Here is a 15,642-nt window from a genome sequence, read left to right on the forward strand (position 1 = left end):
TCGGATTTCCAGCTTCTGATCGTTGTGAGGAACAAATTAATTGGAAAGGCTAAAAACTACTTGTACTCTTCTCCAATATTGAGAGATACTTTAGAATATAACAAATTCAAAGATGCCCTAATATCCAAGTTCTCCAAGGTCAGAAGTATAGGTCCCAACCTATGGAGGTTGCAAAGATGCACCCAAGAAAAAAAGTAGTCCACCACAGACTACTATAACAGATTGCTAACTTTGGCAAACAGCCTTAGCATATATGCTGAAGACAGGAACCATCTAGACTGGGCAACATTTAACCAATTTAGACTAGGGGTAAGGGAAGAATTCTGTGAGACGGCATATAAAAAGAAATTAAACAATTTAGATGAGTGTTTCCTTTCTGTAAAAGAAAAAGAAGAAAGAATGGATGACGTTCATCTTGTATCTAGCACCAGTCAAATTCATGTCATAAATAAGGAATCTAATTCCAAGAAGGACGAATGGAAGGACAGAAAACCAGAAATTTTGAAGGGGAGTGCAAAAGAACAAATTGAAAAAACTGAAGACAAAAACGAAGCGTTGCCTGTAAATAAAATTGAAGATGAGAGAATGACCACCCCAAATATTAACGAATCCTTGACAAGGGAAGAAGTACAATCGATGATAAAACAAGAAGTAGAAAGATTACATCAGCCCCTAATAGAAAGACTTGATTCAATTGTTAAACAATTACATGAAGTAGTGAATAAAACAACTACAGAAAACCAGAATCAGGAACGAAGGGATAACAAGGGGAAAAGAAAGGGGGGAGCACCCCAATGCTACATCTGCAGCAAAATGGGACACAGCTAGGAACTATTTCCAAAATAGAGGAAGATTTTATGGGAGTAAACAATTTGAAATCCGAGTCAACGCAACGAGCTAATGACCGTTATTCGTGGAGAAATAAAGGGGATATACTGTGATGTTCTATTGGACACAGGATCCCAAGTCTCAGTTTTGACAGAATCCCTGTTCAAGAGACTAAAGTCTAGAATCGATAACAGAGTCACAAAATTTCGGAGCCCAATCAGATTGCATGTATAGCGAATCCTACTATTTATGCTGATAGGAAACTAAAAATAAGCATGTGGTTGCCCGATTTTGATTTGAATGTCTTACCTGAGCTACTCATTCTACCAGAGACCTCTTGACGTGGGGCTCGAATAATACTGGGAACCGACTTCTTAAAAGGTACTTTACTGGGATATGAAAGAAACAGCATTAATTAAAACAGGACATATATATAACAAGGATATGTACTAGATTTGTAATTTCATTTTTTTTTTTTCTTCTGTAAAGTAGCTGTTTGTTAATTAACTTTCCTCTCTCTTTTGCTCTATGTACAGCAAGATGAAAATTTTGTTGTTGAGGCACTGTTTTGTGCAGTTGAAGAAGGTAATCTTTCAGGCCTAGAAGAACTTTTTTCAATGTCAAACATTGATCCAAATCAGTGTAATCGGGTAGGTAAATTTTCTTTTTTATTTTTTTGACTTTAGATATTCTTAGTTTTATCACATATTGTTGTCCCCACTGAAGTGATTATATTTGTTTTTGTTATACTGTATTTCACTTATCATACATATAATTCATTAATAGGATTTTACTTGGATATTATTATACTGGTTTTATTAAATCGAACGCAATGATGTGTAGGAATTTTTAGAGTTAGGGTCATGATTGTTTTATTTTAAAAAAATATTTTGCTATCCAAAAAAAATTTCAACTTTCACTGGTACTCACTTCTGCCAAAGGACACAGAGCATACTTCTAGTTTTTTATGTGCCTCCCACCCACTTGGATGGGTTAAACCCATAGTATATTTGCACTGTGGACAGGCTAAGGATTTTTTTTCTGTTTTTATTAGCATTATATATTTATATTTATACATAAATATACAAAAACATAAAATTTATATATATTTGTGTGTGATTGAAGATATATACAGGGTGTTCGGGATAAATTTGACAGTTTCGTAAGGAAAAAGAAAATCTTCTTTGTATCTATTAAATTTAATGAATTGACAAAAAAACATTACAGGCAGAGTTAATTACAATACTATCAACAAGATTTACTCAAAATAACCACCATTAGCATCGATCACAGCTTCAATTCTGCTTCGGAACCTTGAACAAGCTGATGCTACAGTCTCCCTGGGAAGGGCCGCAAAAACTGTTTTAATTTTATCCATTAACTGGGCTTTTGTATTACTGGAAGTGCGATTGGTGTCTTTTTCAACTGCGCCCCATACAAAATAATCCATGGGGTTAAGGTCTGGGGAGTTTGGAGGCCAAACATTTGGACTGGTGAAGTCGTAGAAATTTTCAGACAACCATTTTTGACTTTTCCCAGAGGTGTGGCAAGGGGCCGAATCCTGCTGCCATACATACGGCCTACCATTGGCTACCCTTGTTATCCAGGGCTTGACTACAGTTAGCAACTCCACGAACAAAGCCCGAATTCCAATGCCAGGGTTCTTCAACACCTGTTCCTGCAGATTTGCGAGGAATTCTGCTGTACGAACGCAATCAGATCGTCTGCTAGGGATCTTTCTTCTTGCTACATCCTCGTAGTCACCATTGCAAGTCTCTAGTTCATGCCTGATTGTTTTTACTGTATTCAGGGAGCATTGGGCAGCAGTCGTAATATCCTTATTTTGATGGCGGGCACGAATCATCATGATACAAGTTATTCTCTTCCATGATTCAGGTGGGTTCCAGCTATCCATCCTTTCTGACATCTTGTATATGAATGAAGAAGGGTCCAAACTTTTAAATGAAGAGAAGTGTGTGTTAATACATGTAACTTACGGAAAAATATAATTAATTATAAATATGTCAAATTTATCCTGAACACCCTGTATATGTGTGATTGAAGATATATATTATATATATTATCTGGCCTGGTTGGCCGAGTGGTTAGCGTATTCGCTCTCCAGCCAAGAGACTGCGAGTTCGAATCCTGCATAGGCATGAATGTTTGTGATTGTTCTCTCTTCCAATATGGACTGGGTCACCATGGGAGTAGTAGACCCAAAACCTCCCTCAATGGGAGAGGCCTTCACCCTGCAGTGGGTAGAAATATAAGCTGTCAATTTTTATTTTATTTTATATATATATATATATATATTTAAATACACCCTCTGTCCAAAAAGAAACTGAACTTTTTGAAAATAGAAGAAACTAGTGGCACCACCTGTTTTATCTTTTTGTTGTTGAAAGCGGCAACCTTCATTAGTGTTATGTCAACTGTTTATGACATTTGTTTCATTAGAAGCCGAGTTATAGAGTCGTCACGATATTCATGTCATATGTAATGAATTCTCGCTATCAATCGCTTCAAAACTTTGAGATAAAACTCACCATTGACCATTTGGCCAGGCAGAACGAATTCTTTGTGGATAATGTCCTTGGAATCGTAAAAACAAATCAGCATTGTCTTTACTTTTAACTTCTCCGAGCGACTTTTTTTCGGATGCTCCTCTTCTGGTGGTCTCCACTCACCACTCTGCCGCTTTGTTGCAGGCTCATACTGAAAACACCATGTTTCATCACCAGTAACGATCGTTTCAAGAAAATTTGAGGCCTTACGACTTGAGTCCTCTAATGAAGTTCTTGCAATGTTAATTTCGATAAATTTTTTGGTCGTCAGTCAACTTGTGTGGAACAAATCTCAAATTCAATTTATGAAGGCCCAAACTCTCAGTCAAAATGTTGTGCACAGTTGATTTTGGAATCCCCAATTCATCTTTAATCAATCTCATGGACGATTTCGGATTTTCTTCGATGAAATCACGCATTTTTTGAATGTTAACTTTGCTCAGTCCAGTTTTCGGACAGCTTGGCTTTTCGTCGTGCTCAAGCATCTCACGACCACTTTGAAATCGCTTAAACTACTCGTAAATTTCAGTACAGGATAAGCATTCATCACCGTATGCTTTTTGAAGCATTTGATGCATTTCGGTAAAACTTTTATCAAGTTTAGCACAAAATTCAATCGCAGCTCTCTGTTTGAAACTCAACAAAAATCCCTTAAGTATGAATCCTTCATCTTTGAATTTTTCAGAAGCCCTCAGACGGCCCCAACCAAGTACTGATATTCTAGATACATCATTTGATAATGAAGTAAGAAATAAAAGACATCTGACTACGTTATTAGTGCACCAGTGTTTCTCATCATTCACGCAGCAAGTGAAAAGCCAATAGGGAAAATGCCACTCTTCTTTATTCAAAAGGGTTTAGAAGGACTGTTTCAACAGGTCCAAAGAAATTGCATCCAGAAAAGCAATAGTGATTTGCCTCTGTGTGGATTTCTTATTACGGTATGTTCCATTTATTTTCCACTGGATTCCAAGTTAAATGAAAGTGATCTTAATAACTTTATCTTGCAACTGCCTGATCCATTACTTCTTATGAGTGACTTTAATAGGCATTTGTGTTGGTAGTACCCCAAAGAGTATTGCCAACACAAATGGACAAGGTTGTATCATTGAGTGAATGCTTGACAATAATGACCTCTCTTTTCTGAATAATAGACTCATTACTTTCTTCCATATGCCTACCTGCTCATGTTTGTTCTGTAACAGATCTTACAATCTGATCCTCTGCCATTTTTCCACTTCTTGTATGGGATGTTGAAGAGAACTTATATGGAAGCAATCATTTTCCTGTTATTTGCAACTGTGTGCTCATAGGAACCCATGTTTTCTCCATGAATGCCCATGTGGAAAATGGACTGGATTGATTGGAATACATTTTCTCATTTGCAAAAATTAATGCTGAAACAGTCAATAAAACACCTATCAATGAAGCAGTGAATTATTCAGAGATTGTATTGTCTAGGCAGCATCATCCACACTTTCAAAAATGTCTTCTCAATTTCCACTCTATCCAAAGTCTTGGCAGAACCCTGAGAGCCAAGCTGCCAAAAGCGTTCAGGACAGAGCATGATGTATATTTTATATATACTCTGCTGCATCAAATCTCTTTACTTTCAAAGGTGCTCAGGCCAAAGCACATAGGTTAGACATCAGTCATAAGCAATCTTGCATCCAGTTTACATAACCTATTAATAGAACACCTTAAAAAATTGTATGGGATAAAATCTGGAAAATGAAAAGTAGATATATAACACACCATTTGTCTACCTTGGATCATAATGGATGTGAATCCAAATTGCTGAATCCAACGCCATTGCTGGCATTTTGGGAGAAAATTTTGCTACAATCTCAGCAACGGGTTTATATCCTATATATTTCTGCTAAATATTTCTGCAAATGGGATGCTGGAACCATACAATCAGCCATTCAATTAGGAGGAACTAGAAAGAGCACTTTTACTTTCTCATCTCAATGCAGTACAGCCTGATGAAACATCTTTCCTCACCTTCTGGATTTCCTTCTCTTACTCTACATTAAAATGCTTACAGAAGAAAAGTGTCTGGATTATTGGCATAAGCCAGTTGTCATTACAATCTAAAAACCAAGAAAGGGGTGCAACATAAGCAAACAGTTATTGGCCTATTGCTCTGATTAGCTGTCATTGTAAAACATTTTAGAAAATTTAAATTCCATGCTTCTCCTGTACTTAGAAAGCAACAAACATCTCTCCAATATGGGTTTTGTAGATGCCATTCAATGTTGGACCATGTGGTCTGTTTAGAAAGTGTATATAAGAACATTGGTTTCAGTTTTCTTTGATATGACAAAAAGCTTTTGACACACCCTGGAAATATGTCATATTGAAAGACCTTTAATTTTGGCATCAGGGTATACTTCCTGTTTTTATTAAAAACTTTGTGTAGCCGAGTCGTCAAAGTCTGAGTGAGAAGCACTTTATCTCAGCCATATCAAGAAGAGATTGTTCCTCATGGCTCTGTCTTAAATGTGATATTCTTTGCTATCAAAGTTAAATCACTGAACAGATTCCTCTCTTAGTAAGCAATGCTGTTTATGTTGATGACAATTTACTGTCATTCTTGAAATATGAGGATGATTGAAAGACAACTTGAACAATCAGTTGATTGTATCTCTTCATAAGGTTAGTAATGGGTTCAGGTTTTCAGCAGAAAAAAAAGTCGGTATTTGCTTTTGTCAAAAATGTGTTGTTCACCCAGATTTTGATTTAAGATTGGAACAAAGTATTATTCCAGTAGCACCAGAGGCTGAGTTCTTTGGACTTCTTTGACAGAAAGCTTACATTCCTTATACACATTTGTCAACTTAGGGGAAAGTGCAAAAGCGCATTCAGTATACTTCATACTTTATCCTTTACAGAATGCAGTGCAGATTAGTGTTCCTCTCCACCTTTATTGTGCATCACTTGTATGGTCAAATCTTCATTATGGGTTCCAAGCTGGACTGGCATTTTTTTCTCTTTGTTGGGAAGATCAATGTTGCTTATATGCTCCTTTGGTGTGCATATAAAAAATATTCTTATACAAGCTATTGGCATAAATGTTGACAATGTTACCAGCACCATGCATTATAGCATTCCTCAGGGGCAGGTTTACTCTCTGTCCTGTAAACCTCTCCTTCTGTCTACATGCAATTGTTTAATGCACACAGAGCAGCCTGTTCTGAATTTTTGCCCATCTTTACTCACAGTTCAAGATCTGAGACCTCTATTGCTTGTGCTGCTGTTTTGCCTCTCCAGGATCTGCAATCAAGTCAGATCCTGCTTGATTGCAGGATCTGATTTGATTGCATGCTATTCAACTTGCTCTTGTGCATATAAAATGTATCTTTATACAGATTCATTAAATTCCTTACAGCTTATCTCCTTTGTACAATCCACATCCAGTGCTTTGTGTAGCTCTACAATTGTTGTACAAAATAAAGACCCTTAATTTTGATGTTTGGATTCCTAGCCACATTGGAATTAAGAGAAATAAGACTGTAATGGCAGCTGGTAGTTCAGCTCATACTTTTTCCACGTACTGTTTCATAAGCCCTTATACAAACAGTCTATAAGATCAGAGATAATTATCTAGTGGCAGTCATCATGGCAGGAAGCACTGACAAACTAATTGCATGAGATTAAAGCTGGAATTAATCATTGGCATTCTAGTCAATGTAGAAACAAAGAGAGGAAGTTGCTCTCGCTAGTCTCTACATAAGTCACATGTAACATATTCTTATTTAATGAGGACTGGTGATCCACCTGTGTGTGAAAAATGTAACATTCATCTTACTATGTGTAATATCCTGGTGGTGTGCCAGCACTTTACACAAGAGAGATGAAATTTTTACTAATCTGGCTGAGCCTATGCACTAAAAATCTTATTAGACCTGCACTAATTCATGAAGTTTTTCATTCTTTATAGAAAGGATTAATTTATCCTTTTTATATCAGTTACTAAGGAATAATTACTTGAAATAGCATGTCGTTGTAGGGAGTAGGGGTTTGAGAGTGCTGAATCTGGTAATAGCATCAGATCTATCCTGACTACAATAGCAACTTTGCATCAAATTAGGAAAGGTGACCTTGAGAGGTTGCTCAACATGAAATTCTCAGTGTAGTAAGGGTTTATATGGAACTAGAAAGCAGATGATTATGACAAACTTCAGTTGCTGCTTGGAGCAGTGTCATTGGTCTGGGATTGTTTCAGTGAGACAGTATTTAGCTGCCTACCCAGGGTCAGGAGGATAAGCTGAGTAGGATTTAATGGATGAGTAGTACTGCAAAAGCAAGTGCTGCAAAAAAAAGTGGAAGGAACATAAATAGAAAGTTGACTAGTATGATAAGAAAGGCTAAATCAAATTATGACAGGAAATTAGCTCAGCAGGCTAAATAAATCCAAAATAGTTTTTTCATTATCTAGGTAAAAGAAAAAATGATTTACAAGGATAACCTTACTCAGTGCTGTTAGTAAGAAAAGCAGAAGAAATAGTTGAGCTACTAAGTGATCACTTTGCAAGGGTGGTATCATCCAGATGAAAACTTTGAAGTTACTGATGTGACAGAAGCAGATATGGAAATTGAAGTACATGAACTGGTGGTGCTCAGCATATTGAAAAATATCAAAATAATATAGCAGTGGGACTGGATGATATGTTAGCCCACTTGCAAGAGTACTGGCAGTGCCTCTGATGAAGTTGTTTAACACGGTGACTGCCAACTGTGAAATAACTCATAGTTGGAGTTATCACAGTTTGCATCCATATCAGGATGCCAATTGTGAGTTATCTCATATTGTATATTTCATACTGAATATTAATATGCTAGTCACCTCCTTCCGCCCTACATTTTTTTAATAAAAACACAAAGTGAAAAATGTATCAACAGTTATGTGTATCAAAGAGAAAATAAATCAAAAAGAAAATCAAAGAGAAAACTTGTCACCAATGACAACCTCTTGGCATTGGTGACAAGTTTACACAGTTAGGCCAATGGCAGTCAATGTGTTCATCTAAATCTCTGCATGGATGATATAACGAGTACCAGTTCCATTACATAAAAGTGGCTAAAGACAGAATAGCAAATTACAGACCAATTAGTATCTTAGGAATGGTAGTTAAAAGTATTGCAAAAGTTGGTTAAAGGTAAAATTCAGGAATAGATGGATAGGAATATGATACTCTGTGTGTGTGTGTGGGGGGGGGGAGTACAGCTTTGTAAGAGGTAGGTCCTGCTTTAGTAATTTATTCACATTTTATAATAAGGTGACAGTGGAATTGGATAAAGGAAATGGTTACACCATGACACTGCCGGACTTATCAAAAGCATTTGACAGAAAACTACATGGAAAACTATTACAAAAGTTGCAGCTACTGGGAATGGATATGAGGCTGACAATTAGAGTATGCTAGTCAGGGTAGTGTTTTGAGACATTCCCCAACTGATGGACTGCTCAGGGTTCTGTATTAGGGCCACTATTTAATTTGTATGTTAATGATATAGGGAAAGATATATGGGCAGATATCCAGTTGTTTGCTAAGGATGCATATAGTTGATAATGTAGATATCCTGCAGGACAATTTAAATAAATTGGCATTGTGGGCAAAGGATAATGATTGTAAAAAATGTTGCAAAATGTAAGGTTCTACACTTGGGATTGAAAAGGTTACATACTGTATATCACATTGATGGTACCAAATTGCAGGAAATTGACAAGCCTTGGGACTTGTAGGCAATGGTGGACAGAGAGTGAAGTTCACATGGCACATCACAGAAGTTGGTAAAATAGCTCAAAGGATTACTTGGATGTTCAAAAACATCTGAGTAATTAATTACCCTCTTTATAAGGCTATGATTCAGCCACATCTTGACTATTGTACACAGATTTGATCAGCTGGGTTTCTTGGGGATCCAGAGATTTGTGGAGATTTAGAGATGAGTGACCGGTCTGTGGAATGCTCTCTATGAGGAACGATATGGATTGCAAAGTTTAGTTGATAGATTAGTGACCATTGAAGACTGGAACAGGCAAATGCCTAATCTTTGAAGATAAAAAGTAGTTGATAGGCGGAAAAGAGGGGGGGGGGAGAGAACTTTAGATAACCCTGAAAGTTGTACAAGAGTATGGTTAGCAAAGGTGTGTAGACTATATTTTTTGCTTTAAGAGTGGTGAGTGAGTGGAATGGATTACTAGAATCAGTTGAGTGCCTTGATAGTGAATGAGTCTAAGGAGAGGTATGATAGGTATTGTGTATGTACAGGTTAGTGTGAGTCTCCTGCGATGAGTCCTTTGACTTCATGGAGATACATATCTGATATAATAATAATTTAATTTTGAACATATTTTTAAATTTAAATTCACTAGTTTATATCCTGTGAACAGAGAAATAATTTATAGCAAAAGTTAGTTGTTCACATATGACATCAATATGACATAGGGTTTGAGAGTGAAGCCTATGAGGATTCACTAACCACTTGGCCAATCAGGCCAGCTACCTAGCAAGGAAAGATAAAATGTTGAAAAGAAAATGTTTTTCTCATGAATTCAAAATAATGACTTTAAACTAAGGGTTGCATCATTTATTCTATTAATGGTTCTATCATTAAGGATCAAAAGTTGAACAGGATAATAGTTTGATAAAAGACTGAAAACTGTTGTTGTATTTATCTTTGAAAAATCATAAGGTGATTGATATATTGCTCCATTTTGTGTCTGGTAAGGAGGTTAAATAATACAGTTTTTAACACCATAATTAGGCAAAATGGTTAAATGTTATGAATTATGATTTAATTATTTTAATTTAATTTTGCTATCGGAATGCATTGCAGAAATGCAAAGTCATCTGTTTTATTGCATAATAAAATTATTTCATTTTCACTTTGATGTTTTTAGTATGGACAACCAATTTGACGTTAATCTAGTTGATCATCAATGTGGCAAAATGGCCACATAAAAATAACTTATTCAACAAAAACACAAAATGAATGTGTGTCCAAAACAGTGGTACTGCCATGGATTCACCTGTCTCTCCTGCTAACCAACTCTTTCATTAAATATTTTTGAACCAGAAGCTTTAAATTTTTCTATTTTAAAACCCATAGATGATCTTATGATTCATTCCAACAATATAGTATCCTTAAAATATTAACAGATAAAACCAAGATATCTGTTTCAGTGAGACAGTGCTTGTAACAACTTGATTAATTTGCCAAACACATATTTTTGCCATTGATACAACTCTTTATAAAATACTAACACCCCATCTCCCTCAAATATAAAAAGCTATAGCAAACTGCTCCTATCCCTCATATCTAGGGCATATCAAAAAATATAATGCATAATAAATATGCCCTCTATATTACATTCAAAACAAATATCAGATTATCAACCCTTATTCATTCACACATGGACAGATTTTCTTCATGTATGAAGTGCCCTTGTGCCTATTTAACATTCACCTCCAAGAACACACATCAAACAAATACATTTTGCTGTCATGATTATGACAAGTTAGTACCAGTAGACCACAATTTGGATACCTCCATTACGCACAGTGAGATGGATGAAAGCTATGATATTACGTGGACTGTTCAATAAGTAATAAGACTAATTTTACTGTGGCAAAACCACTCATCACAATATTAATTTCTGTGGAATAAAGAAATGTTGCTGTCTGTATTAACAAAAGAGGTTGATAGATGGCATATACGGGCGATGTGCCAGAGTGTCACATGACTAAACGCAAGCTTGTTTCGGCGCGCCTATGAGGCGTGAGCAGTCTTTGAAATGGAAGCGTCCTTGGAACAGTTTTATGCGATTAAATTTTGTGTGCGTTTGCAAAAATCTGCATCGGACACTTTTAACATGATATGCGAAGCTTTTCACGATGAAGCAGTGTCGAGGGCAAGTGTTTTTCGCTGGCATAAAACTTTTAAGGAAGGAAGGCAAAATGTGGAAGATCTTGAACGTGAGGGAAGACCTTCAACGTCCATCACAGAGACAATGATCAACACAGCAGCGATTATCATCAAGCACATCAAAAGGAAGCGTCCATTGCTGAAGAATGGCTTCTTATTGCACCACGATAATGCAAGGCCACATATTGCTGGACGTTTTGCAGAAGAACAACACAGATATCCTACCACACCCTCCACACAGTCCTGATCTTGCACTGTGCGATTTCTGGCTGTTTCCTCAGCTCAAGAAACCACTAGAGGCCACCCTTTAGAAAGCAACAAAGCATGTGTAAAAGCTGCAGAGGCGGTTTTGAAAGAACCCTCAAAAACAGACTTTCACTTGTGTTTAAGAAGTGGACGCAACATTGGGACAAATGCATCGCATCTCACGGTATTACTTCGAAAAAGACTATGTAAATGATGACGATTAAAGGTAATCTGTTTTCTGTATAAATATAGTCTTATTACTTATTGAACAGCCTACGTATATAGAAATCATTACAAATCAGAGAGACTAGTTGTGAGCTAGCAGTAACAGTGACCTAACTCTAATCACATAGTTATCGACTTCTTTTTAACTTGCCAAAAAATAGAATGTTAGTCTTTTCTTTTAGTTACTATAATTCTGAATGTCTACTAGTGCTTAATTGTTATCTGTGTTATACACAAATTGTGCTTTGAACTTGTTGGAAATCCACCACAACAATAGCAGGTAAATAAATAAATATATATATTTTTAAATTATTTGTCATGTTATCAAATACTGATAACATTAGTATTTGATGTTAAAAGAGATTTTCATCCAAGATGAAAATCTTTAGACTTCTGGACTGTACATTAAATGCTGTAATTATTTTTATTATTATTTACAGTATCTCCATGGAGTCGAGAGAATCGTGGGAGACTAGCACACTTAACATTTGTACACACAAAACCTATCATACCTCTCTTAAACTAATTCACTGTTAAGGCACCAACAACTAATTCTGTCAAATCATTCACCACTCTCCCTACAAAAAACTAGTTTTCACACCCTTACTAACCACACAACTACTCAACTTTCATGAATGAACCATAGTTCTCTATTTGTCATATATTGAAAATTTTCCTTTGCATCAATTTTAAAGAACACTCCTTTAATATCTTATAAATTTCTATTAAGTCAACTCTTTTCTGTCGATCAACCAAACTTTGCAGTCCACACACCTTCAACCTAACTGCATAATGAGCATTCCACAGACCTGTCACCAGCTTGATCATTCGTTTCTGAATCCTCTCTGCCATTTTCTGAGCCCAAGAAACCTAGGTTACAAAATCTGTGCACAGTAGTCAAGAGCAGCTGACTCATAGTCTTATAAAGAGGGATAGTAACTTCCCTATCTTTACTTGTTAGCACGTTCTTCAACATCCAAGTAATCCTTTGATTATTTTACCACCAACTTTTGCAATATGCCCTCTGCACTTCAACTCTCTGTCCATCATTATTCCCAAGTTCCTAGCTTCATCAGTTTTTATCTAGTGCTAATCAATGTGATACACAGTATGCAGCTTTTTCAACCCAGAGTGCATGACCTTACATTTTGCAACATTAAATTGACAACCATTATCCTTTGCCCACAATGCCAATTTATTCCAATCACCCTGCAAGATATCTACATCAACTATTTGCCTCTCCAATTTTGCATCATCAGCAAACAGCTGAATATCTTCTCCCCCTTAAATCTTTCTCTATATCATTGATATACAAATTAAAGAGTAGTGGTCTTAGTACAGAATCATGAGGGACTTCACTAATCACTCTCATTCTGTATACTACTGTCTGGTGTCTGTCTGTCAACAGCCTCCTATCCATTCTGCAAGCATTATACCCATTCCTATTTGCTCTAACTGTTGTAATAGTTTACAAGTATTGTAATAGTAAATGGATTATTCTGTCAAATGCCTTTTGCAAAGTCTGCTGGACTTTGCAAAAGGCATTTGACAGAATAAAGCTGTCACTTTATTACAAAATGTGAATTAATTACTAAGACAGGACCTATCTTTTACAAAACGATGCTACCCACTATAGAGTATCGTATCGTATCCGTATGTATCCACTTGGATTTTACCTTTAACCAACTTATCCAATATTTTAACAACCACTCATGATATATTAATTGGGCTGTAGTTTGCTCTTTCTGTCTTGGAGCCACCTTTATGAAATGTAACTATATGACCCCCCATTCCACTCCTTTGTAACCTTGCGAGAGCTGAGATTTACATTAATCAACTTCATCAGAAGCAGTGCCAATTCTCTTGCACATTCATGTAGTACACAGGCTAACATGCCATCCACTCCCACCTGTATTCACATTGATATTTTTCAATATGCTTGAACACCTTCTCTTCTTCATTTGCTTCAATTTTAACATGAGTCTCTAGCACATTAGCAATTGAAAAATCTCCATTTGGATGTAATAAATTTAGTTTAATCCTTTATCCAAGTGTGAGCAAACAAAGTTTGCACCTGAAAATATCTTCAGGACTGAGGTAAGGTAGTACAACACCGGGCAACTCGCAGCAAAGGTGGATCAAGCTCTCAACTCCTTGTCTCAGTATCTCCCATAATGCACAGCACATCTCCTTGCAGACATGTATACTGCTATGCATTGAGGGAAGGGCCATTACCCATACCGGTTTCGACCTTTATTGAGGTCTCGTCAGTGGGAGTGAGGCCCAGAGTGGAGATACTAAGGCAGAAGCAATAGGAGAGGTCATCCTTACCTATAGGAGTTGCCAAAAGGTGTGCCACCTTATTATTAAATTACTCTAGATTTAGAGAAAGATGTTTGAAGTTTATTTTTCACTTGGTTAGACTGTAATAAATTTAGTTTAATCCTTTATCCAAGTGTGAGCAAACAAAGTTTGTGCCTGAAAGTATCTTCAGGACTGAGGTAAGGTAGTACAACACCAGGCAACTCGCAGCAAAGGTGGATCATCTTTCTCTAAATCCAGAGTAATTTAATAATAAGGTGGCACACCTTTTGGAAACTCCTATAGGTAAGGATGACCTCTCCTATTGCTTCTGCCTTAGTATCTCCTCTCTGGGCCTCGCTCCCACTGACGAGACCTCGATAAAGGTCAAAACTGGTATGGGTAGTTCCCTTAATGCATAGCAGTATACATGTCCACAAGGAGATGTGCTGTGCATTATGGGAGATACTGAGACAAGGAGTTGTAAGCTTGCTCCACCTTTGCAACGAGTGGCCCGGTGTTGTACTACTTTACCCCAGTCCTGAAGATACTTTCAGGCGCAAACTTTGTTTGCTCACACTTGGATAAAGGATTAAACTAAATTTATTATAGTCTAACCAAGTGAAAAATAAACTTTCAAACTCCATTTGGATGATATATCTTTGCCAAATCATCAATCAGCAAGTTAACAGTTCCTTTTGATCTGTCGCCTTCCAGCCATCAGCATTGATTAAGGTCATACTACCATAATCATTTTACCTCTTACTTGCTATATAATGAAAAAATTTTTTTGGATTTACCAATTATATATTTGGTTTAATCCTTTATTCAAGTGTAAGCAAACAAAGTTTGCACCTGAAGTATTTTCAGGGCTGGGGCAACTCGGGGTAAAGGTGGTATAAGTTCTGATCACTAGCCTTAGTATCCCATAATGCAAAGCACATATCCTTATAGGTATGTATAATGCTATGCATTATGGAAAGGATCACTACCCAGACCGGTTTCGACCTTTATCTTGAAGTGCTGTTTAAGTAAAGACCTCTAAAAATTAGGCGATCCCTCAGACCACTCCCTACGAGTGACCGTCCAACTCAACGTTGTTCCACTCAGTGACAGGCTCACCCCACCACCAGGCAGAGCCATAATCTCAGCTGTGGCCCCCACTCAGAGACAAGCAAAAACCTATCCCAAGCAGAGCCTCTCATACCTCAAGGAAAGGGACCACTTCTGTACAAAAGCACATCAGTGGGAGCCAGACCCTGAGGTGGTGATACTAAAGTGGAGATAATGCAGAAGTCATATTACCATTTACCAGTTGCCAAAAGGTGTCAACACCTTATTATTAAAATTCTCTGGATTAGAGATAGTTGATGGAAGTTTTTCACTCGGCTATGCTACCAGTTATATATTTGGTTTAATCCCAAGTGAAAAAACTTCCATCTCTAATCCAGAGAATTTTAATAATAAAGTGTTGACACCTTTTGGCAACTGATATATGGTGAGCATTACTTCCACCTTAGTATCACCACCTCTGGGTTTT

At 36.8% G+C, this 15,642-nt stretch overlaps 1 protein-coding gene across 1 annotated transcript in view; it reads left to right on the plus strand.

Moving 5' to 3' along the window:
* Window positions 1-15,642, plus strand: part of LOC150099731 (death-associated protein kinase 1-like) — a 504,639-nt gene that overhangs the window by 234,186 nt on the left and 254,811 nt on the right. Inside the window, exon 10 of the mRNA XM_090403485.1 lies at window positions 1,365-1,478. Within this exon, the coding sequence (XP_090259611.1) occupies window positions 1,365-1,478 (114 nt within the window). The remainder of the gene's footprint in view (window positions 1-1,364; window positions 1,479-15,642) is intronic.

The sequence above is a fragment of the Typopeltis vanoorti genome, chromosome 14 (assembly GCF_054136105.1).
Source record: "Typopeltis vanoorti isolate ZY-2024b chromosome 14, IOZ_Tvanoo_1.0, whole genome shotgun sequence".
Lineage (NCBI taxonomy): Eukaryota > Metazoa > Arthropoda > Arachnida > Uropygi > Thelyphonidae > Typopeltis > Typopeltis vanoorti.